The sequence below is a fragment of the Danio rerio genome, chromosome 16, assembly GCF_049306965.1.
Source record: "Danio rerio strain Tuebingen ecotype United States chromosome 16, GRCz12tu, whole genome shotgun sequence".
NCBI lineage: Eukaryota > Metazoa > Chordata > Actinopteri > Cypriniformes > Danionidae > Danio > Danio rerio.
This window is the reverse complement of record NC_133191.1, coordinates 52,836,957-52,859,390: the sequence shown is the minus strand read 5'-3', so window position 1 is coordinate 52,859,390 and position 22,434 is coordinate 52,836,957. Positions and strand designations below refer to the sequence as shown.

General features: G+C 36.4%; 1 protein-coding gene across 1 annotated transcript in view; it reads left to right on the top strand.

The window, feature by feature from the left end:
* Window positions 1–22,434, top strand: part of eif3ha (eukaryotic translation initiation factor 3, subunit H, a) — a 121,971-nt gene that overhangs the window by 24,235 nt on the left and 75,302 nt on the right. The window contains 1 exon segment of the mRNA NM_001003763.2: window positions 2,806–2,962. Coding sequence (NP_001003763.1) covers window positions 2,806–2,962 — 157 coding nt within the window.

Genomic DNA, 22,434 nt, shown 5'->3' with positions numbered 1-22,434 from the left:
ATGTTCAAGAAAGCAGTCAGATGATTCTCGCTTTGACATATCAGAATATGGGTACACTGTGGTCATAAAGGGGTGGACATGGTCAGCAAGGCTGTGGTAGGCTCAGGTAGGCTGTGGCATTGATACTATGCTCAATTGGTACTAATGGGCCCAAAGTGTGCCAAGAAAATATCCCCAACACCATTACACCACCACCACCACCAACCTGAACCAATGATACAAGGATGGATAAACCCATGCTTTTATGTTGTTGATGCAAAACATCAGACCAGACAATGTTTTTCTAATCTTCCATTGTCCAGTTTTGGTGAGCCTATGCGAATTGTAGCCTCAGTTTCCTGTTCTTAGCTGACAGGAGTGGCACTCGGTGTGGTCTTCTGCTGCTGTAGCCCATCCGCCTCAAGGTTGGACGTGTTGTGCATTCAAAGATGCTTTTCTGCAGTCCTCGGTTGTAGCGTGTGGTTATTTGAGTTACTGTTATCTTTCTATCAGCTGGAAGCAGTCTGGCCATTCTCCTCTGACCTCTGGCATCAACAAGACATTTGTGCCAACAGAACTGCCACTCACTTTTCTATTTTCTTACCATTCTCTGTAAACCCTAAAGATGCTTGTGCATGAAAATCCCAGTAGATTTCGGAAATACTTAGACCAGCCTTTCTGGCACCAACAACCATGCCACGTTCAAAATCACTTAAATCACCTTTCTCATTCTGATACTCTGGATGAATCACAGCAGATCGTCTTGACCATGTCTACATGCCCAAATGCATTGAGTTGCTGCCATGTGATTGCCTGATTAGGAATTTGCGGTAACGAGCAGTTAGACATAATACATTTGCCACAAATGAAGTGGCAGGTGAGTGTATATATAGTTTACGTTGCCATAAATATACACTTCAGTAGCATTACCATGCATGAAACTTATTTTATGAGCATGAAGGTTTTTTTCCATAGTGCTGCTTAATATATTAATCTTTCCTGTTTTTCTGCCTTTTGACTGTTTATTTATTTACTCAAGGAGGGATAAAGGTTTTACAGAAGGGATTTTAGATCTTTTTAACTTCGTCAACAAGAATTTACCTGGCTTTATCTAGTGTTCAATTTTCTGTTTAGGGAATTTATGCAAATTTGTTTTTAAATTGATAATGCCTCCTTTACACACACACACACACACACACACACACACACACACACACACACACACACACACACACACACACACACACACACACACACACACAAGCTTCCTCTGTCAAAATTGAGGGATCAAGGGTATGTCCATGTAAGCTTCTCTCGTTCACTTGAAGTGGAATGCACTTCAAAATGAAGTTGGGGATTCCCCCGAGGGGCTAAGGGAAGGGAAATTTAGAAGTATGTTTAAAAGTGGACTGAAACACAGCACTTTGATTTTTGTTGTAGACATGTCAAGAAACTGTTTCCTGCAGTTTAAAGTCAACAGTTTGCATGCAGGACTCAGGATGTAATTGATATAGTAAAATCAACGCCATTGTTACTGTTAATCAATGTGTTTGATTAATGTGTTTACAACTGGGGGAACTTGGAAATGTTAATGGATGGATGTGATGTTTTATTCTGACACAAGCTGCCCGTGGGCAACCAATTAAAACAGACTAAGGTTTCAAACCAATCAAAACAGAAGAGGCTTTTGAAAAGGTGGAGCTTAGAATGTCCAGATTCTTGGTGCTGCAATACTGGGATATATGGGATTGGTACTGCGAAAATGTACAACAATAAGTTACGAAAACAATATTTCTTACATTGTAACGTAAACTACCTCTCTCTGGTTCGTGGGTGCCCACCCGATTTCAGAAGACATGTTCACACTAGCTAAACTTATCATACTCGGATGTCAAACAAACTCGGGTGCGGAATGCAGTGCTAGTTTGAAAGCACTCTAAGTGTAAATAAAATTGTTGCCTTGTTTTCTTGAGTTTGTAAAATATGTATTTAATTTCGTGTTGTAACTTGTAATTACTTTATGCGGCATATAATCGATTATCTAATATAGATCAGTGCTTGTACTGCATCTCTCAGGTTAAATCTTTATCAGGCAGTTCACATAGTGTGTCCAAAACCACGTTAAAACACTGCACGTGGCTCCTTTATCAATTTAAATGCATTTTTTTTTTTTTTTTTGCGCGCGGTCAATTTTCAGAATAGTTCAACTTTTGCTGCTGTATGGATCAATGCGGAATGCGTGTTATTACTTGGGGTCAGGGTTAAGAGTAGAGTAATATGGTGGTGTTAAAATGGACCAACGGTTTTATTCACGTCACCACCTACTACAGTTTATCATCACATTGTAACCAATCGAATGTTTAGTATCTGACGTGCCACGTAATATTCAAGACGCTTCTCGTTTAATTTTAATTTGATGCGCTTTGTTTTATCCACTCCCACTGGCAGAGTGTTGATAAAAAAAAAAAATGCTATTGGATGTTTTTTTTTTTAAAGGGGTGGAGCTACTCTGTCCCACTCTGTTTCAGTTGGGATTACATTGAACATTCAATAAAAATGCATAAATCAAAGCATTTAACAGGATCTTTGAAAACGTCAGACAAAAATTGTGTTGTAAGCAAACGGATACCTGCTTACTCATTGCAAATCTTTATGCAATAAACTTCTATAAATCTTATTTTCTTCTCGCTTCACTCCTGCAAAGGTGTCACTTTAAATGCCTTTAGGGTGAAAAATTGCATCATATATTATTCAGCTTGCTTCGCCGGACACAAATTCGGTTTCGCAAGGAAAGTTTCCTGAATGTGTGTTTTTGTGCGTCTGCAGGTGGTGTTGAAGATCATTAAGCACTACCAGGAGGAGGGCCAGGGCAGCGAGGTGGTTCAGGGTGTTCTGCTCGGCCTGGTGGTTGAAGACCGTCTGGAGATCACAAACTGCTTCCCTTTCCCTCAGCACACCGAAGACGATGTCGAATTCGATGAAGGTGAGGCGCACGGCAATCTCCAGAGCTCCATTCTCTCTGGACGGTTAATCATTGATGATTGTGCTCGGCGCTCTGGGAAGGATTATTTGGATTTCAGGGCGAGGGAACTGTGAAAGGAAAATTGCTTTTCCCTTGTATTTTTTTTTCATCGCAATCACGATTCGTTTTGATTAATGGAATTTGCATTAAAATGCCCACTTTGTGTTGGAGCAACTATATTTTATGTGGCCGCAGACATCCACAACCAGCTGTGTGTGGTGTTCCTGAATTAATTAATTGCTGTTTTATACATCATTAAATCAAGACAGTGACTAAACGGTCAACTCTGATCCTCTCGTGCTGCATGAGGAAAACAAAACGGTTGATGTTTTGAAGGAATTATGCAGGAAGCAAAGCAGCGTGGCTGTAGTAGAACGCTGCACACGGTAATCACCAGAGCTGTCACTGCAAATTTACTGTTTAACGCCACTGTTTGATTCCCACAAACACTCCCATTGTAATAAATGAAGCTGTCTAAACAGAGGCTGCTCAAACTGCTGCCTGCAAGGGATACTTTTGGATTATTTAATATATTTATCTATGCTACTGCTAGTAATATTATTATTATTATTATTTTTATTATTGTATTAATATAACATTATTATTATTATTATTATTATTATTATTATTATTGTATTATAACATTATTATTATTATTATTATTATTATTGTATTAATATAACATTATTATTATTATTATTGTATTAATATAACATTATTATTATTATTATTATTATTATTATTATTATTATTGTATTATAACATTATTATTATTATTATTATTATTATTATTGTATTAATATAACATTATTATTATTATTGTTGTATTAATATAACAATATTATTATTATTATTGTTGTTGTTGTATTTTTATTGGTTTTTATTGCTATTATTATAATTATTATTATTGTATATATAATAATAATAATAATAATAATTATTGATTTTTAAATTGCTAGTATTGTTTATTAATATTACTTTGTTATTTTTTTAAGGCTATTTATTTTTTAATTGCTATTTTTATCTATTGCTATTTTTTGTAAATGTTTTTTATTTTATGTTATTATTATTAATGTTAGTATTGTTGTTGTTGTTGTTGTTGTCGTTAATAATAATAATAATAATCTTTAAAAAAACTTTTATTATTAATATTGCTATAATTATTGTTAGTTTCAAAAGTAATACTTTTTGCTATAATTATTATTATTATTATTATTATTTTATTATTAATAATATTTGTAATTGCAGTTATTATTAATACCATTGCTAATATTTATTGCTTTTACGTTTTAATTGCCATTGTTTATTAACAACATACCTTTAATTCACATAATTATTTGCATTGTAGGTTTGCGTTTGGCACAATATATAATGACAATACTTCAGATTTTGTGCTATTAAGTGTGCTACATTTTGGAGACCTTCTGAGCATTGTGACAATTTCTTCCAAATGTTTTTCGAATGCATCCCTTCAGGTTTTGCCAAAGACACTTCAAGTTTTATTTCTTCATCCTTTAAATCACTTTTATTCGATGCTGTTGAACGAATGAACCCATGTTCTGCATCTCACAAGCAAGCCTAAAAGCATTTAAATAAAAAAGGCTGTTTATGGCAGCAGTGATATTGATCATAATGTGTTTTGGTGCAACACAGCGATGTCGAAAAAAATGTTATCACACGTTTTTAAAACATGGGTTCATTCAGTAGGCAACATGTAGGAGCTCTTTTGTTATCGATTGGTCACGTTTGACCACATGAGCTTTTTTTTTTTTTTTTTTTTTTTTTTGAGGTTGTTAAAAGCAAATAAGCTCAAAATGTGTAGACAAAGTATGTCTGCGAGGCAGAAATTTCTTTAATGATGACTTAAAAATTTAGTCTCATCTAATTGAAGCTTAAGTATCTTTTATACATCACATATATATTTGGAGCAGGCTGCTTGGACCTTACTGATTTGGACTTTTTTTTTTTTGTCAGCAGATGCATTTGTCCAAAGTATTTGGCATTTCTGAAATATTTTGAGGACCTGAAATTATACTGTGCATGTACACAAAATACAAGAATGTAAGTGTTTTGAAGTGAAAGATCAGTTAACCCAAGCTTGTTTGTCTTTCTTTTGTTGAACATTTGATAAAATACTTTAAAGAAAGCTGAAAACCTTCAACCATTGAATTCATAGTATTTCTTTTCCTCTTATGGAGGTAAATGGTTGCAGCTTTTCAGCTTTCTTTGAAATATCTTGTGATCATCAGAAGAACCTCATAAAGATTCAGAACTACTTGAGTAAATTTCCTCTTTTTTGGGTGAACTATCCCTTCAAATCGAATCAAGTTATTTTAACTTATACCAATTTACCTGGCTTAACTTAAAGGTACCTTTGAAACCTGATTAACTTACTCAAGTTAAAGAAGTGTTTTGCCATGAACTTGGAGGTCTGATAAAAAAAATAAAATAAAAAATCATGAATGTTTTGCTTTAACTTGAGTAGGTTAATCAGTGCATTGTTTCTCATTGTTAAGGTAATACACACCTGGACGCTTTTTGTTTGCGTTTATCGTCAGTAGATTCAAACCCAAGCAATTTTCACTGGCGTCAAGCAGAAGAGTATGCAAAATCACTTTTTGATGTTAGATGGCACTACACAACTTTAAGCTTTCGACACCCGCTTATAACACAAGAAGAGGAAGAGAGGAAGTTCACGCTTGGTGTTAAAGTTACTGGTGACTCGAACAAGCATGGATGGTTCAAGTAGCAGCTTCAGCTCTAGAGATAAAGAATTTATATATATTTTTTAAATGGCGTTTTTACGCCTGGTGTTTTGCGCGTTGGTGTGCACAATCACTTTGACGCTCTTTATTTAGCCACGAGGCGTTAAACGTCAATGGAAAGCACAAGCAAAAACGTCTTTGTGTGCACGGGCCTTTATGATTCATTTTTTTTTCCTGCCATTTTTATTCCTTTTTTTCATAACTTTTTAACCAAATACATTTGAAAACAAATGACTTTTCTGCAGCATAAGTTGTTTTGTTTTGCTTAAAATGAATAGAATTGAATGAAACCAGAAGGCTTGAGATGAGTTACAATGGCCATTAATGCTCTTACATGGAAAAACAGGGTGGATGGGGCATAGAAATTCAGCTTTTTAATTAGTAAAAAATCAGGCAATATGACATTTGAGTTGGAGTGGGAACTTTGAGTTACATTTTAATATTATATTAAACCATCAGAACCTCAAACACTCATTTTTTACACTACTTATGCATCTTGATGAATTAAATCACACTGTGAGATCTAACTAGATCTAACTAGTATTCCAGCAGCTATTTTCAGCTCTCTACTGTTTTTGCTTTCCAGCTGTAATGTCGTTCTGTCAGTGGAAGCGAGTGTTTCTTTGTTTCTGCTCTGGCCTGGTCCACCGGTAGTTGTACTTATCTGGACCTTTATCAGCTTGGCGGCATGCATCTTTGAAGTGTTTTTTCAGCTTGTATCAATATAACTGGTTTAACTTAAGATAGCATTTACACCTGATTAATTTAAGATTGTCATTTTTTGTGTACTAAATAGATATTTATCATTTGGCTATCAGGGTTTCCATAGGTCATGACATTTCTGGAATATCATTGAGTTTTAAAAGGTCCATTCAAGACATTACAAGTCAGTGAATGGGTTTTCTGCTTTAATGGACCTGACAGTGGAGATTACAGACAGAAAAGTGTGGGGAGCAGAGAGAAAGGAAGGATCAGGAATCGAACTCTGGTTGCCGTGAGCACTTTAGTGATCTGTATTACGCTCTAACCACTAGGCTATTGGTGCAGACAATGTTATATATTTTTGCCACATGTGATATCATGAATTTCAATTTTAGTATTTTAAAATTTTGTTTCTATTCATCATACAGCATAAAGCGCTGATAAAAGCAAGTCATGACAATAGGTTTTGCTTTAACTTGAGTAGGTTATTCAGTGTATTATATCTCAGTGTTATAGTTGGTCCAATTTTTTTCATGCTAGTTTTAGTCTTTTTTTTTTTTTTTTTCTTCTTTGGTCAACCTTCAACCAAATACATTTAAAAACAAATATGACCTTTTTTTCTGCAACATCAAGTAGCATAAATTGTTTTGTTTGGCGAAAAATTACTAGAAGTGAAAGAAACAGAGAGCCTGACATGAGTTTCAATGGCCATGCTGCTCTTACATGAGCTGCGTCCCAAATCGCATACTTATGCACTATTCTATGCCGTTTTGTAATATAAATAGTGCAAGTAGTGCGTTCATACTGAAAAACTCTAAAAATAATAAGTGCACTCAACGACCACAGGTTTGTTTACGTAGCAGAAGGGGCGGAGTTATCGGGCGCACATGTTTTATACTTTATTTTGGATGGTAAAAACAAATTTCTCCTACGAAAGTGATTATAGCGCCTCCCGATGGTGAATGTGGTTATACTCATGACAGGTTTTATTTGGTAGTTTGATCATTTATTTCACTGATTTGGCAACCGTCAAATGTCTTTAGAGAAACGGTTTCACTTTCCGCTTAGTAAAAAAACGGTGTTCCATTTGGGACAACACTACATAAACATACTATGCTGATGAGTGTGTAAGTGCATAAGTACATAGTGCATGACTGCATAGTGTATAGTGTGCCATTTGAGATGCAGCTATGGACAAAAAGTTGATGGGTCATGGAAATTCAGCTTTTTATTTCGTGTCAAATCAGGGAATATAACATTTCTTACAGTGGGAAATCTGGGTAATATTTTAAGATTATATTAAACCATCAGACTACTAACATACCTTTTTTTTTACACTACTTATGCATCCTGATTAATTAGATCATACTGTAAGGTCAAACTTTAGCATTCCTGCAGCTATTTTCAGCTCTCCTTCCAGCTGTAATGTCTTTCTGTCAGTGGAAGCGAGTGTTTATTAGTTTTCTGCTCTGGCCTGGTCCACCGGTGGTTGTAATTATCTCCTGGACCTTTATCGGCTTGGCGTCATGCGTCTTGGAGAGGTCAGCCCCCATCCTTGGCACTTTGACTGAGTGGATGACCTTGCCGTTAGATGCGGCTTGTTAGCAGAGTTGAACCGTTTGGCTGAGCACTAACAAGCTGCTAGCTCCAGATGTAGCAGAGCTAGGGACCAAACCAGTGATGGTGTCCAAGGACGACTGTTTAGAGCTCTCTGCTTTATCTCTTTCCAGTCTGTGCACGAAATATCACTCCCTAATGCTGCCGCGGCTTGAATCGATACGGCAGTGCCAGTTGTGTGGACACTGAGATACACTCGGTGTGATAAGAGCAGGCTTCAGCTCAGGTACTGTACATCTGCTCATATATGTACCACAGGGACGCGCGCGCTCTGTTATTTCAGAGCAGCCAATCGATCAAGCGGCTGCTTTCTTGCTGTTAAAATCTCGCAAGCTGAACATGAAAGCAGATTAGTAATTGAAGTGTTCACCGCCAGCCAAATTTCTTTGTTCTCCCCTAGTCATTTTGATATTGCGACAAATGAGACGGTCTGGTGAAGACATTTGTTCGTTTAATAGATTACATTACATTAAAGCCCTCTAGCATTGATTTGATTTGACAGACTAAGCTGGATAAATATTTGAAGTATTTTTGTCATAGAATGTTGAAATGTGCATAAATTAAAGAATTAAGTGAAGGCACCTATGAAGAAACTCCTCTATTGTAAGCTGTTTGGACAGAACTGTGTGTAGGTGTAGTGTGTCCACAGTCATACTGGAGAGATGGAAACACAAATCTCTTTAAATTTCTTGATGTTAAAGGATCCAAATCCCTCCCATTTTGAGGCCCACCGCAACATGATGTATGCGGTTTCCCCACCCATCGAATTGATTTACAGTGCGTATTAACTAGAGATGTGAACCTATACTGTTCTCATGGTTCGGTTACGATTATCATCCCTTCGGTTCAATTCGATATCTCGGTGCATCACGGTGCATTGACGATGCTTTCTATATACAGTGTAATATTTTAGGGGGGAGGCTATAACAAGCTGTCTGTATAAACACACAGACACACAGCAACACACTGCCTCTCATTCAAACACATACACAAAGATAGACAGCACAAAACAAACAATCAAACACACACACACACACACTTAAGCCCTCGCAACAGGGAGAGCACGCGATGAGCGGAGCAGAAAAAACAAAGAAAAGAAGCACTTTTCCAACGGTCCCTTACTGAGCTCCTCTCAGCGCGAGCTCTCCCGGCTAAACACATATTGCGAGGGCTCAAATAGAGCAGTGCTCGTAGTGTGGAGTGAAAAAAAAGAAAGACAGCTGTGAAACATAACCAGCTTTGTCTTTTTGTAGGAAACACACTTTAGATCTTTTTAGGGTAAGAGTTTTTTAAGTTATTGCCGTCTATAACTGAATGTGTGTCAGGAATATCGAAAACAAAACCAACTGAACTGCGCTTATTTCTGGCGCCCTTCTGGATATACAGTGCCATTAGCATGTGCCTATGCCACGGGCCGGCAGTTGGCTGTGTGTTGTAAATACTCGCGCTCACCTCCCTCGCGACAGAGCGCATAGGAGATAAATGACGTCAGTACATAATAACCTGTTATAATTATTACTGAACCGATACCGAATTGTCCGCGTCTGCATCGCGGTGCACCGAAGAAACAATTAATTTTGACACCCCTAGTTTTAACATGTCTCTGGAGAAGCTACACCCATCAGTGCAATAGTGAGTGATCTCCATGACTCTGACAGGCATGTGGGAATGGTGGGTGGGGAGAGCCAGCTCATCTGTATTAAAGATACATTCAAACAACAAAAATAAAGTCAAAACAGCTTAAATTTCCAGTATACATAAAGATGTAATTAATCTGTGTATTTTGAGCTGAAACTTTACAGACACATTCTGTAGACATAAAAAGACTTAAATTTGAAAAAGGGGTAAAATAGGTGCTCTTTTAATACGCTTTACCCCTTATGTTTCTATTTGCGTAAGTATTAGAGTACTATCAGCTAACTATTATTATTTTTTGTGATTACTGTAGAACAGAGTTGGGTGTAACACGTTTCACAGTAACTCGTTACTGTATTACATGTTTGGGGAACACAGTAATGTAACGAATTGCATTTTAAATTTGTGTAATTTGATCACAGTTCCTAAAGTCAATGAAATTTTGTTACTTGCGTGACATGTAGTTTTTAGAATGGAAAAAAAATGCTGCTTTTAAATCATGTTATCCGCTACAATGGCAGTTAATCAAGCATATGCCTTTAAATTGCTGGAGAACGTGAGCTGAAATGGTTGCTGTCGAGAGTAATTGCTTCAAGTGGAAATACAGACATAACTTTGGTTTCATTGAGCGTAAAAATAAAAAACATCGAAGTTAAATGGAAAGAATTCTACGACAATGGTTGTTGCGAGGAGGACATTGGCACCCAAAAACATGGCGGCCCAACACAGTCTAAACAGGCTAAATTGGATTTTTGCACAGGATCGGGAGTGAAGGTATCTTCTGAATGTGAAGAGAAGCATAGCTGCTTATGGGGGCATTCACATATCGTGTCTTTTGTGCTCAAGTTTGTATTTTTAATGGAAGCGCACAATTTTCCAGTAGTAATCAGTCATTTGTAATCTATTACTTTTATAAATGAACTTACCCAACAGCTGGGAAAACATGTTAAGGACATAATAGCCAATCATAACAATTAAGAGTTACAAAATGTTAGCATAATCTTAACCATGTTAAGAAAAGTAAATGCATAAGCATTTTGTTTTAAAGTGACTTCACTTTCATAAGGGGTCTAAACAGTTCTGTGGCAAAATAATATAACCATATTTATACATGGTAAAATATACTATTATTATTATTTTTTTTTAATCACACTTGCAGAAAACTGTAAAAACTAGACTTTGATTGACATTCTGCCTTCGTAAGTGTCATCAGAGGAAAGCCCCACCCATTAATGACTGTCTCACCCTCATTTGGATATACAGCCATTAGTGAGCAACACTCAGTTGGTGACTCATGGGCATTTATAGGCATATATTATATTGTCCTCTTTTAAAAAGGGCACAAACAGATGAATGAATGAATGAATACAGACTTCAATCTGTTCCTGGATGGCCGCAGCTCTGCACAGTTTAGCTTTAACCCTAATTAAACAAACCAGATCAAACAGAGTCCTTCAGGCTTGATGTAAACCTACAGGTAAATATATTGAAGCAGGTTGGAACTAAACTGTGCAGGGCTGCGGCCCTTCAGGAACTGAGTTTGACACCCTTCCCTTAAAGGGTCCGATTCAAAGAGTTTTATAAAATAAAAATAAAGTTTGGTATTTCAAATTGAAACTTAACATACACACTCTAGGGACAACAGAGACTTATTTTACATCTTGTAAAAAGGATAATGATAGGTCCCCTTTAAGGGCTGCTTCATATTTTCTTTCTACATGAAAATTTGAATGCATTTCACCACATTTTAATTTCATTGTTCTTCCAGGTATTGCAGCATTCTGTGAGGCATTTAATAATAAAGCATCAGGTATTGATGTAGTCCATCACATCCATGTTTAAAGGCAATTTTATCCTGTTCCTCTTTATTCTCATTGAAAGAATTCAGACGTGTGCAACTTGCATCATGCATTGCTTTAAAGACTAAAACTGCTTCAAAGTTTCAAAGTTTTTTTTGTGTGCAGTATCAGCAGTCATTTTTTATCTTTTCTTGCATAAATACATTAAAGTAACTTACAATCATCATGTAATTGCATCGCATAAGGCAGTATGTACACACTTCACAGTCAGACATGCTTGTTGTACAGCTGTGATGTCTGATTATCAAATTAAACTCTGCACGGGTTTCTTTTGTGATTGCTGCTTTTGAACAACTACATATGGAAACTCTTCTGACTGATTGCCAGTTCTGGTTAATGCATAACGGACCAATTAGTGATGGGTTAAAATTAGCTCTAGCATTTTATTGTGTGTGTTCTGAATGATGTTTCATAACTTAATGCCTTATGATTCAGACAAGCATGAGGATTTATTCTAAAATTGACCCAAAATATCCTCTTTGCCTAGTGCACGATTCAAAATATCTTAATTTAAGATCACCTTACAAGGTAAAGGCTCTTATGAAGTCTGTTTTCATTCATTCATTTTCTTTTCGGCTTAGTCCCTTTATTCGTCAGTGGATAATTTGATGTGCTCCAATGTCAACGATGGCCATTTTTTACTTGAATCGGTTTGAGTGCTTTCTTACTGGTACTATAGAAAGATCAGAGTCATTGCCGTTTTAATATTATTGACTGATTTCAAAGTATTGGTACTTTGGACATCTGTACATTTAAAGAATAATGTTGTCCATGTTATATAGTTTGTCTCAACGTGAGCCGATTGTTAAGTTCTTACTAGCACACTTGCAGCTCATCAGTCATTCGATCCCATCAAACCCACTGTGTTATTTTTTTTTCTCTGTCTGTCTGTGCATGATGAGTAATGGGATGTGGATAAGTGGAGCTTCAATTGCAGCAGATTGGCCCGGCTATACGGTGACACCGAAAAATTTCTTACGTCATCTTCTGATATTCTGATGTTTTCAGTGGGTGACATTTCAATTCGATTTTCTTTTTACTGTGGTACCTTTACAGCACATTTGCATTTATTGAAAGAAATTATGCATTGAATTGAACCAAAATCAAAGCAGAAAGCAAAATCAAAGCAGGACAAAAAAGTATATGCCTTCGTGCAGAAATTTAGCAATTTTATTTCTGCATTTGACTTTATTCTTGTATTTATTATATCTTGGTTTAAATGCTTTATGGATATTGACTGGTTTTAACAGTGATGTTCTGCGTTTGTTAGTTACTTTGACTATTTTTCTGCAGTTTTATACATTGAATCCTGATATCCAAGTGATCGCAAACAATGTTTTTTCCCTCTTTAATAAATAGTGCCATATTGATTCCATAAGTTTCCAAATTGTTCCCTAATATCGGCATAGTAGGTATGTGTCTTAGGCAATTAAAAAAAATCCCCTGTCATGGTTTTATATGCTCCATTTCTTTCCCATAAAATATCCCCACAATCAGAAGGTCCAATCAGAAGGTATTGCCCCTATTTGGAACAGTCATGAATAATAATGAGGTGTGCTGACACACTCACACTAACAAGTTGTATTGTGGATCAAATTTTTGCCAAATTATATTTAAACTTGACAAAAAAAAAAAAAAAAAGACAACGATGTGTTTTGAAGCTAATATGTCAAAAATAAAAACAAATGATGTTCTGCATAAGCAAATAAATAGTAAATGTGATCTCATGTTATTGGACTATGCCTAGGTATACCCAGATTTTCTTTATAGGGCAAATTTAATGCATGGGTATATTAGAAAGAACCTTAACATTGTAAACCAAAATATTCAACCGAATGACTAAATTTGCAATTTTTTTTGACAAGTTCTTTTGGCAAGTTGCAAGTTTGAAAGTTTTTTTTTTTTTTTTTTTTTTCCACATTTCTGAACTCATTGTAGCATGAGAGATTTACAAAACATTTAAAATCTATTTATATCCAGCTTATAAACCAAAAAGTCACTAGTCATGTTTCCATCCAGCATTTTTATGCTCATTTTGGATATGCACATTAAACAATTGATGAAAACGGCTAACATTTTATTCAATTAGAAAAGATGCACATAAAAACTATGGTGGAAACACTTCCAAATTCCGGACAAATTCCAGAATATAAAAAGATCTTGCGATTTTGTTATAAAAGATCAGGTAATGATAATGTGTGCGAATGGACAAACCAGCAGGCTGAGCACACTGTAAACCATCTGAAATGTTGTTTTGGTCATTCTAAAATGCCTCACTATTTCAGTAGTTTAGTGTTATTATATTGATATCAAAAGTGCAGTGTTTGTGTGTGTGTTTTTATTAAAACACTTGTTAGTTATTATTTTTGGTCATTATAGTTTAGTTTGACTTCCTGTAAGCGTCAAGCAGCTTTTTTCAAGCTGAAGCACTGAATTTAATTCAATTTTCCATAGTTTTTGACCTGATTTGTATGTCCTTCGTAAGCATTTTGTCTGGCAGACTCAAGTGGAAATATCCCTAACTAACCTGAATCCTAGGGTTCCTATTCCAAACTATTTATATCCAGCTAAGCCAAATCATTGTCAGCCAGTCAGAATCTGAAGTTTTAAAGGACTCTAATATTTAAAGTGGCAGACATCAAAACTACATTGCACTTCAAATGTATTCACGCGCATGTTATAGTTATCATTTATGGCCTTTACAGTTAAGCTTGACTTCCTATAATATACAAGCAGCTGAATTTAAGCTGAAGCTCTGAATTTCATTAAAATTCCTAGAGTTTTGCCCTGATTTGTACGCAGTTCGTGAGCATTCGGTCTGGCAGACTCGTATGGAAACAGTCAGAGCAGATTGATTACAGTGGAGCTCATCCCGGGACCAGCGTGAGCATTGGGGAAAAACAGCTACCTTGTGCTTGATTATTGGTTGAATATCTGCACACATCACTGAAAGCAGTGACCCTGAACGTGATTCAGCTTTCCGGGGATCCTCTGACATCTGCTGATCCATTAAGCTCATGTGAAGGGAGGCGAGAGACGTATGAATGCGCTTCAGGTGTGCGGCGCTTTATCGATTAAGCGGACCCTACAGGGACAGGCACTGCCAGCCATGTGCACTGCTTTAGATTAGACCCACATTGTGGCCCTTAGATAAGCTTATCTGTCCCACCGCACCCCCTTTTGCATTGAATCAAACAACTTTTCCATTTAGCTTGTGCTGTTCACATGTATGCAGGTCAGGTGTTCTTACTCTTTTTCGTAATCCACTTGACCAACTTCAATTTAACTCGCTATGACATGTTTGTCAGGTCGTCTGTTCTCCTCTGATGTTGAATCATGAGCTTGAAGAACCTCTTGACATTTCAGAATTGAACAGTTTCTGCAGTGTGATGTGAGATCTTAAAATGACATGTGGGTAATTTTATAGCATGCTAATGGTATATGTAGGAAATAATTGACGATGGAATGTTGAATTATTGAATATCGGTGCCCACCATGAGGTGAAACCGTAGCCATTGCTTGGTTAAGTGGGGTTAATTTTCAATAATTTACTAGTTCTTTTTTGTACTTGTACATGTAAAGACGTTTTCTGAAAGCACTTCCTAGTATGGCATATTTAAAATCTCACATTTCACCTTCACATTTGTATTGGAGATACACAAATTATTTCGGCATCGATATCGGAATGTGATCTTAACAATAGTCACATCGCGAGCATGCACAATGTTGAGTCTGGATTATAATTCATCATTTGCATGCTGTTTTGATTCCTGTGACTGTATAAAGACCTTACAAGCATACAGGCATAATAAATTGTACTATTTGTAACTTCAACAACGATTAATTTGAAGTTAAAGCACATGTGTGGTCTCCTTCACCATTTACTCGATCCCCCCTGGCATCTATCGTAACTAGGCAACCGTCAAGCATTTTCTGATGATGGCAAGCAAACCATTGCTGCAGCTCTGATACAAGTGTATGAAGAAAAGTAAAAAGCACTGAAGTGTTTGGATGAGCTGTGTTTGCCTGAGGTAATTAGTCTGCTGTTATTACTGAAATGTGTATGCTTCATGACAAGTGTGAAGCAGATTGGTTATACTTGCATGAATTGCAGTGCACTCGCAGCATTCTGAAAAGTTCAGGGGCCTCATGTACGAAGACTTGCGTTGAATTCATATTAAACACTGTGTACGCACAAAGCTCTAAATGTGCGTACGCAGTGTTTCTTTTTTTTCCACGCACATGCGGAATACCACGCATATTCTCTTTGTACATTCAACTTAACGTGAAACTGAGCCCACGTGCACGAGCGCAAAACCCCTCCCTGCCTCCGTCCCTTAATAAATATGGTAATGACTCCACATTGGCAAAAACAAACGAAAAAGTAATGGCAAAAGCAAGCAAGAAGAGAAACTTTGAACAGAATGTGAATTGGAGGTGCTCCTCTCGGAGGTAGACCGGAGAAAAACGGTGTTACTTTCAAGTTTGTCCTCCAGAATTAATAACAAATGAAAAAAAAATATTGTGGGAGAGTTTAGCTGACGTGGTTAACGCAGTAGGGTCTGAACATCGCACTGAGCGAATAGCAGACCTCGTTGGAATGAGCTAGTTGAGTGATTCCCGCCCATCACCGTTTGATTGACAGAGACAACATAACTAAAGAGAGCGGCAAACAACAGCGTGAGTGGCGTAGCTCGTAAAGCGCATGGCAGCATGTTTTGACACGTTCGATCATGACCTCTGTTCGAATCCAGTGTCTGAACTCATTCTTCTTCTTTCTCCACTACATATCAGATTTTGCTTATTCCAACACGAGGAAGGCAGGAAGGAACCATTAAGTGTGTATTATTTTAAGCGCATTTGAGCATCACATATTATTTGCACATTTGTTGAATGGAAATGTTTCCGATTCACATATGCAAATTCGTCTTCAGATGGCGTCTTTATAGCAATGTGCGTGCAGTCGATTGCTCCGATTAGATTGGGAAAAGCGCAAATTGCACTTTAATGTTTGGCTAGTCGACTGCATGGTAGGGAAACCTTATATACCTGTAAGACATGCAGGGGATCCTGTCCCATACAGCTGCCATTGCACAGCTCAAAGATACTTTGTAGTATACTTTGTAATTTAAAATAATTGCCTCTAGGAGTCATACAATTTCTCGTAAAAACATATGCTGGATAAGTTGGTAGTTCATTCTGCTGTGGTGACCCCAGATATATAAAGGGACTAAGCCGAAAGGAAAATGAATGAATATTTATGATGAAGACTATGCTGTTATTTTTCATTTAATTATTCAATTTGTGTACCTGAACACTGTTAGACTCTTCCTATCAAGCATAAAGCACTTTATTTCACTTTAACATTTGCTCCATTGTGTGTGTGTTTATGACTGCAGTTTGATTATTATATGCATATAATAATTTACATAAAAATATATTTATAATTCACTCCCCTATAAAATATTCCCAGTCAATCTAAATTAATGATTTCCCAAATAGAGCCGTTTATCTGGTGAAATTGTATTTATATTACAATATATATTGCAAAGAAAAAAAATCACAATGTCAAATTATGCCAAAATCATGCAGCATTAGCAGCAAGTTTTTTCTTTTCAAATTTTTTTATTTTTTATTATTGAACCACTCTAACAGAGCAATTTCACCACTTTTTGTTTAATCAAACAAAGGAACCAGTCTCTGAGAGTCTGCTATGAAATAAATTGTCAAATAAGCTGCCAACAAGGTTATTTTGAAGGAAACCATTTTGGCTGTGTGTTTAATTTATAAACAATTTGAAAGCAATTGGTATGTTAGATCTGTGAAACAATGGCAACAACAAACTACTAAAACAACCTTCTTGGACTGCCAATATTTTAAGTTCAGAATATCATAAAGTATTTTCTATGATAAACCCAGGAATGCAGTTAATGGGGCAGTTCAACCAAAAATGAAAACGTATTTTCTAAACCTTTGAGTTTCTTTGTGCTGTACACAAAATAATATATTTTTAAAGTAACCATTGAACTCTATAGTAGGAAATAAGGATGCAATGATTCTTTGTAAAAAACGCATTGTCCTATTGTTCCACCACGGTTCGGTGCGCCTTGTGATCCGCAGTTCAGAATATGCATTATTAACATTGGTTTGTTAATAAAAACAACTGGCAGCTCCGCCTTTGTGTGTTCCGATTACCTTCCACAAGCATTGCACATGCGAAGATCTGTCCAATCACCTCTTAGTATGTAGTTCTGTTGCCATCACGTGTGTGCGTGTGGAGTTTCTGCGGTTTTTAACGTGGCAAGTGAAGGAGATAAAGCGCAAATGTGCAGTTGAGGCCAAATCATAGAGCATTACCGTCACTGTTTCAACAAACACTCTATAAATTCAGACAGACACAAAAACATAACGAATGCCATTTTTTGTTGTTGCAAAGATAGCCTAGATCAGTGGTCACTGACAGCCGAATTGAGGTCCGTGTCCAGACCCAGAATCGTCCCATACTACAGGTTTGTTACTTCAGTCCTGCTGCTCCTGGGTGTTCTTGTGCTTCGTGTTCACCCGATCACTCCTTTTCCTTTTGACTGACTGTTCCCGCTGAATTAAGAGAGAAGAGCTGAATGCTCTCTATTTGCTTAAGTTTCATTCACTACGATGGTGCTAGGTGAAACAGAGCTATCCGGAATCATATAGAAATCATAAATAAATAACAAAAAATTTTAAATGTAAAAATGTAATTTTAAATCATAAATAATAATGTAAACAGAAGTAATCAATACTATAAAAGTGTTCAATTATTGAGATGTGTTGACGTGATTATCTGCATAATTGAGTAGATATGTAAAATAGAATCAGGGGAAATACATTTTTTCTTAAGCAATTTGTTTGAACATACAATTTTCTTAATGTCCTACTTTTAATTAATGTGAGCGTGCAAATCTACATTCATATGCGTGAAGCTGTTTCATTGTACATTGCCGAAACAGTGACCCTAAAATCGTTATGCATACCGAACTGAGTAGATTAAACCGTTGCACCCCTAGTAGGAAAAAACGCATACTATAAAAGTCTATAGTTACAGTTTTCTAGCTTCCTTTAGTATATCTTATTGTGTTCAGAAAATAGACTAACAGTTCTGTGAAAAGTAAAGGGTCAGTAAAATCCCTCTTTGGCATTTGAGTTAATTCAAAAATTGTTGACTGATAATGTATATTAGTATTTTCGGAACAACTTTGCAGGTTGTTTACAAGAACAAACCAACATTATCCACACTAAATGAGGTTTATGTAAATGGCATAACAGTACCCCATTAATAGGTACCCTAAGGGCTTCATATTCAATAGTCACTTTTTTTTTCCCCAAAAAGGAGTATTTGTGTTAAATTTTCTCCAGTTTGATTAACTCTGAGGTTTTTCGATCAAACAGCTGGAAAACCTTGAGGAGAATCAGACACCTGAACCTCCGGACACTAATGTGCCCCTTAAGGGTGAGTTAATCAGTGTGGAATCACGATCCATTTCCCGTTTGGATTCTCAGGGGACGTGGTCTGCCATCATGACCCCTGGCACTGTTCCCATCTTCTACTTAAAGCACCTGATTTATTAATGGTCCCTGATGCCACCACCGAATGTGTCCTGTCCAGGGTTTTAGTAGATTGCTCTGCACCTCTCTCAAGGCATAATTAATCACGAGTGCAGGAAGATCAGCCTCGGTGACGAGCACGTATCTTCCGGGAATCACGCCACTGTGACTCCAGAGTCAGATGAAGTGAAGTGTTTGAAGGTATGAAGTCACGTCTCAGGATGCCACTGATGTCTGTCATTCCATCACTCTTACGTCCCGTTGGAAGCGAAGCAAGCCTGCTTATTCAAGTGGGGTTTCTTGTTGTTTTTGAGCCTTTTTCTGTGTCTTTTCTATGAATTTCAAGAGATTGATTTTTGCTAGGAGTCTCAACCTGTATTTTAGAAACCTTAAAATCATTGTGTTTGATTAGTACTCTAGCTTGCCATCTTTACTCCGTTATAGTGACCTTCACTTAAAAAAATGCAGGGTTCCACTTAGTTCCTTCATGTTGTCCCAACACAAATTGATTAGGTTAGCGTAATAATTTGTATAAATTTAAGTGGATTGAACATAAGTTGTTACGAAAAAAACTTAAAGCAAAAATCACTTTTATAAAGGATTTAAAAACAGATTTGCAGTGTCAGTGGGGGAATGTAGCCAGCTTCTGATGGTTGAAAACCCTCCCATTGGTGACCATCCCTCCCTCGTTAGCAAACACAGGTTTTTCATCTGCCGCTATGGTGATATAGCCATGTTTATAGCCCCTCCCCTTTTGAAATCTGCTCAGTCTTATTTGAATTTAAAGTGACGGTCAAAAAAATGGCACAATTTGCATCAAAGCCTAAAAGGGGCAGTTTTGAAGAGTTGTAAAACATTATTTGAGGGTTATTTTAAGCTGAAACCACATACTCACGCTAGAAACATCAGAGACCTATTTTACATTTTAAAAAGGGGCTTTATGGATCTTCTTTAAATTTAAAAATGTTGTAATTGTAATTTTTTCTTTTTACTTTAAATTTTTTTGTACTCCTTTTTAGTTTAAAGTTAAACTATAATGAAAAGTAGAAATCTTCTTGAAAGCTTGCTGAAATCTTTCCAGGTGTATATAATACAAGTTTGTTTAGCATTTTCAGTTAACACAATTTGTTATAAGTAGGCCCACACGGAATCTGCGCTCGCAGAATTCAGCAAATTTTCCGCAGATTTTTAGCCCATTGTTAATCCTGTTTATTTACTTGAGTAAATGTGTGTAAATCTATATTTATTCAGTTTTAAATTAATAATAGTAATGTTATAGACTAATACGACAATGTTCATTTGATTTATGTACAGTGCAGTTTGTAAAGTAATATTTTCTGTCTTCTAGTGGAGATATTATATGAGAGACTTGCTTTGTTCACCAAATAAAGTGAATCTAATTGGATTTGCATTTTAAACATTAAAAAAATATTAAAAATAAATATTTTTTTATTTCATATATTAAGGTTTTAGTTTTGATGCTTCCAAAATCTTTCTGCAGAAATCCGCAGATTTCTCTGCAGAAATGGCAAAAAAAATGTCAGTAGATTTCGTCTGGCCTTAGTTAAAAGTATCAATTATTTTACGTTTCTGGTTTTCTGTCACGAGTATTTCAATGCCTACAATTGGCTTATTGCAGGATGAAGGATTGGTGGCAAATAGTGGTGGAAGTATTGGTGACAGGCAGAGTACTTTCTGAATTAGTGTTGCATATGAACAGCGGCAGAGCTCTTGAAGTTGCTCTTTGCCAGCACGTCAACAGAATTAAGCGCCATCTGTCAGATTACGAAAGGCTGTGAACTGACATGTCACAATCTTATCACATTAGATAATTAATCTACACACTGGATCTGCATTTCCAAAAGGAAATGGCAGTTGCTTGAAAAAAAAAAAAGCATTAATGTGTTGGAAATTTTTGGTTCAGTCTTCAGGTTTGGCTTAAGGTGTCATGTTTTTTTTTTTTTTTTTTTTTTTTTTTTTTTTTTTTTTTGCCAGTGATGACAAAGAATCAACTTATACATCAGTTTGACACGTTCTTGTAGTGTAAACGTCAAATTGCTAAATGGGTAAGACTAATTCAGTATTCAAATAGATGTAAGCAGCAATCCAATCGGATTTCAGTATACACATAACATCCCATCATCATAAAAAGGTTTTACCTTTTTGCCCCCGAAAGCTTTTACTGGGAAAAATGTAGGTTTAGAAAACCTTTAATTAGGGCTGCACAATACCTGACAAAAGACTTGTCACCTTTAAAGGAAGTTTTAGGAACCACAAATAATAACTTGACTTCTAGTTGATCATTTGGTATCAGAAGTGGCTTATATGAATGGCAAAGGCCTCTAGATTATGCTTATTTTATTAAAAGTCATACCTTGATTTTTAATGATTTAATTAGGGCAGAAAGGTCTGACTTTGCTTAGACAAAAGTCTTGTCACTGAACAGAAATTTTGTACAGTATAGAATATAAAGTCATGGTACAGTGGAGAAATAATGAATATTGTGTCTGACTCCCATGAGCTTGTAAATCTGCATCCATGCATCTCTGCAATGACTCAAATCACTATTTAATAAAGTCATCTGGAATTTCAAAGAAGGCGTTCTTGCAGGACTCCCAGAGTTCATCAAGACTCTTTGGATTCATATTCAATGCCTCCTCCATCTTACCCCAGATATACTCAATAATTTTCATGTCTGGTGACTGGGCAGGCCAATCCTGGAGCACCTTGACCTTTTCTTTCAGTAACTTTGATGTGGAGGCTGGAGTATGAAGAGCGCTATCCTGCCGTCCACTCTGCAGATATCTCACACGCCCCCATACTGAATGTAACTCCAAACCATGATTTTTCCTTCATCAAACTGATTTCTGTGAGAATTGTGTCCATGCAGCTTCCAGTAGTTCTTTTGCAGTATTTGTGATGATTTGGCTGCAGTTCAACAGATGATTCATCAGTAAAATCCACCTTCTGCCACTTATCCAAATGATCAGCTAGAAGTCAAGTTATTATTTGTTGCTTTTAGAACTGTGATCGACAAGACCTTTGTCAGGCAGTGTATATTAAACAATAATTGTTATTGTAGTATGCATATGTAATATGAATTTCACAGAGTTTTTTCCAAAACCCCTGGATGCAAGGTGAACCTAGAGCTGAAAATAAATACTAATGACAGGAGTAGGAAAATAACAGCCAGTAATAGTCAGAATATCTGCCCAAGTTGAATTGATTTGTACTGCCTAAATGATTTCACCTTGACAGTTTATTAGATCAGATA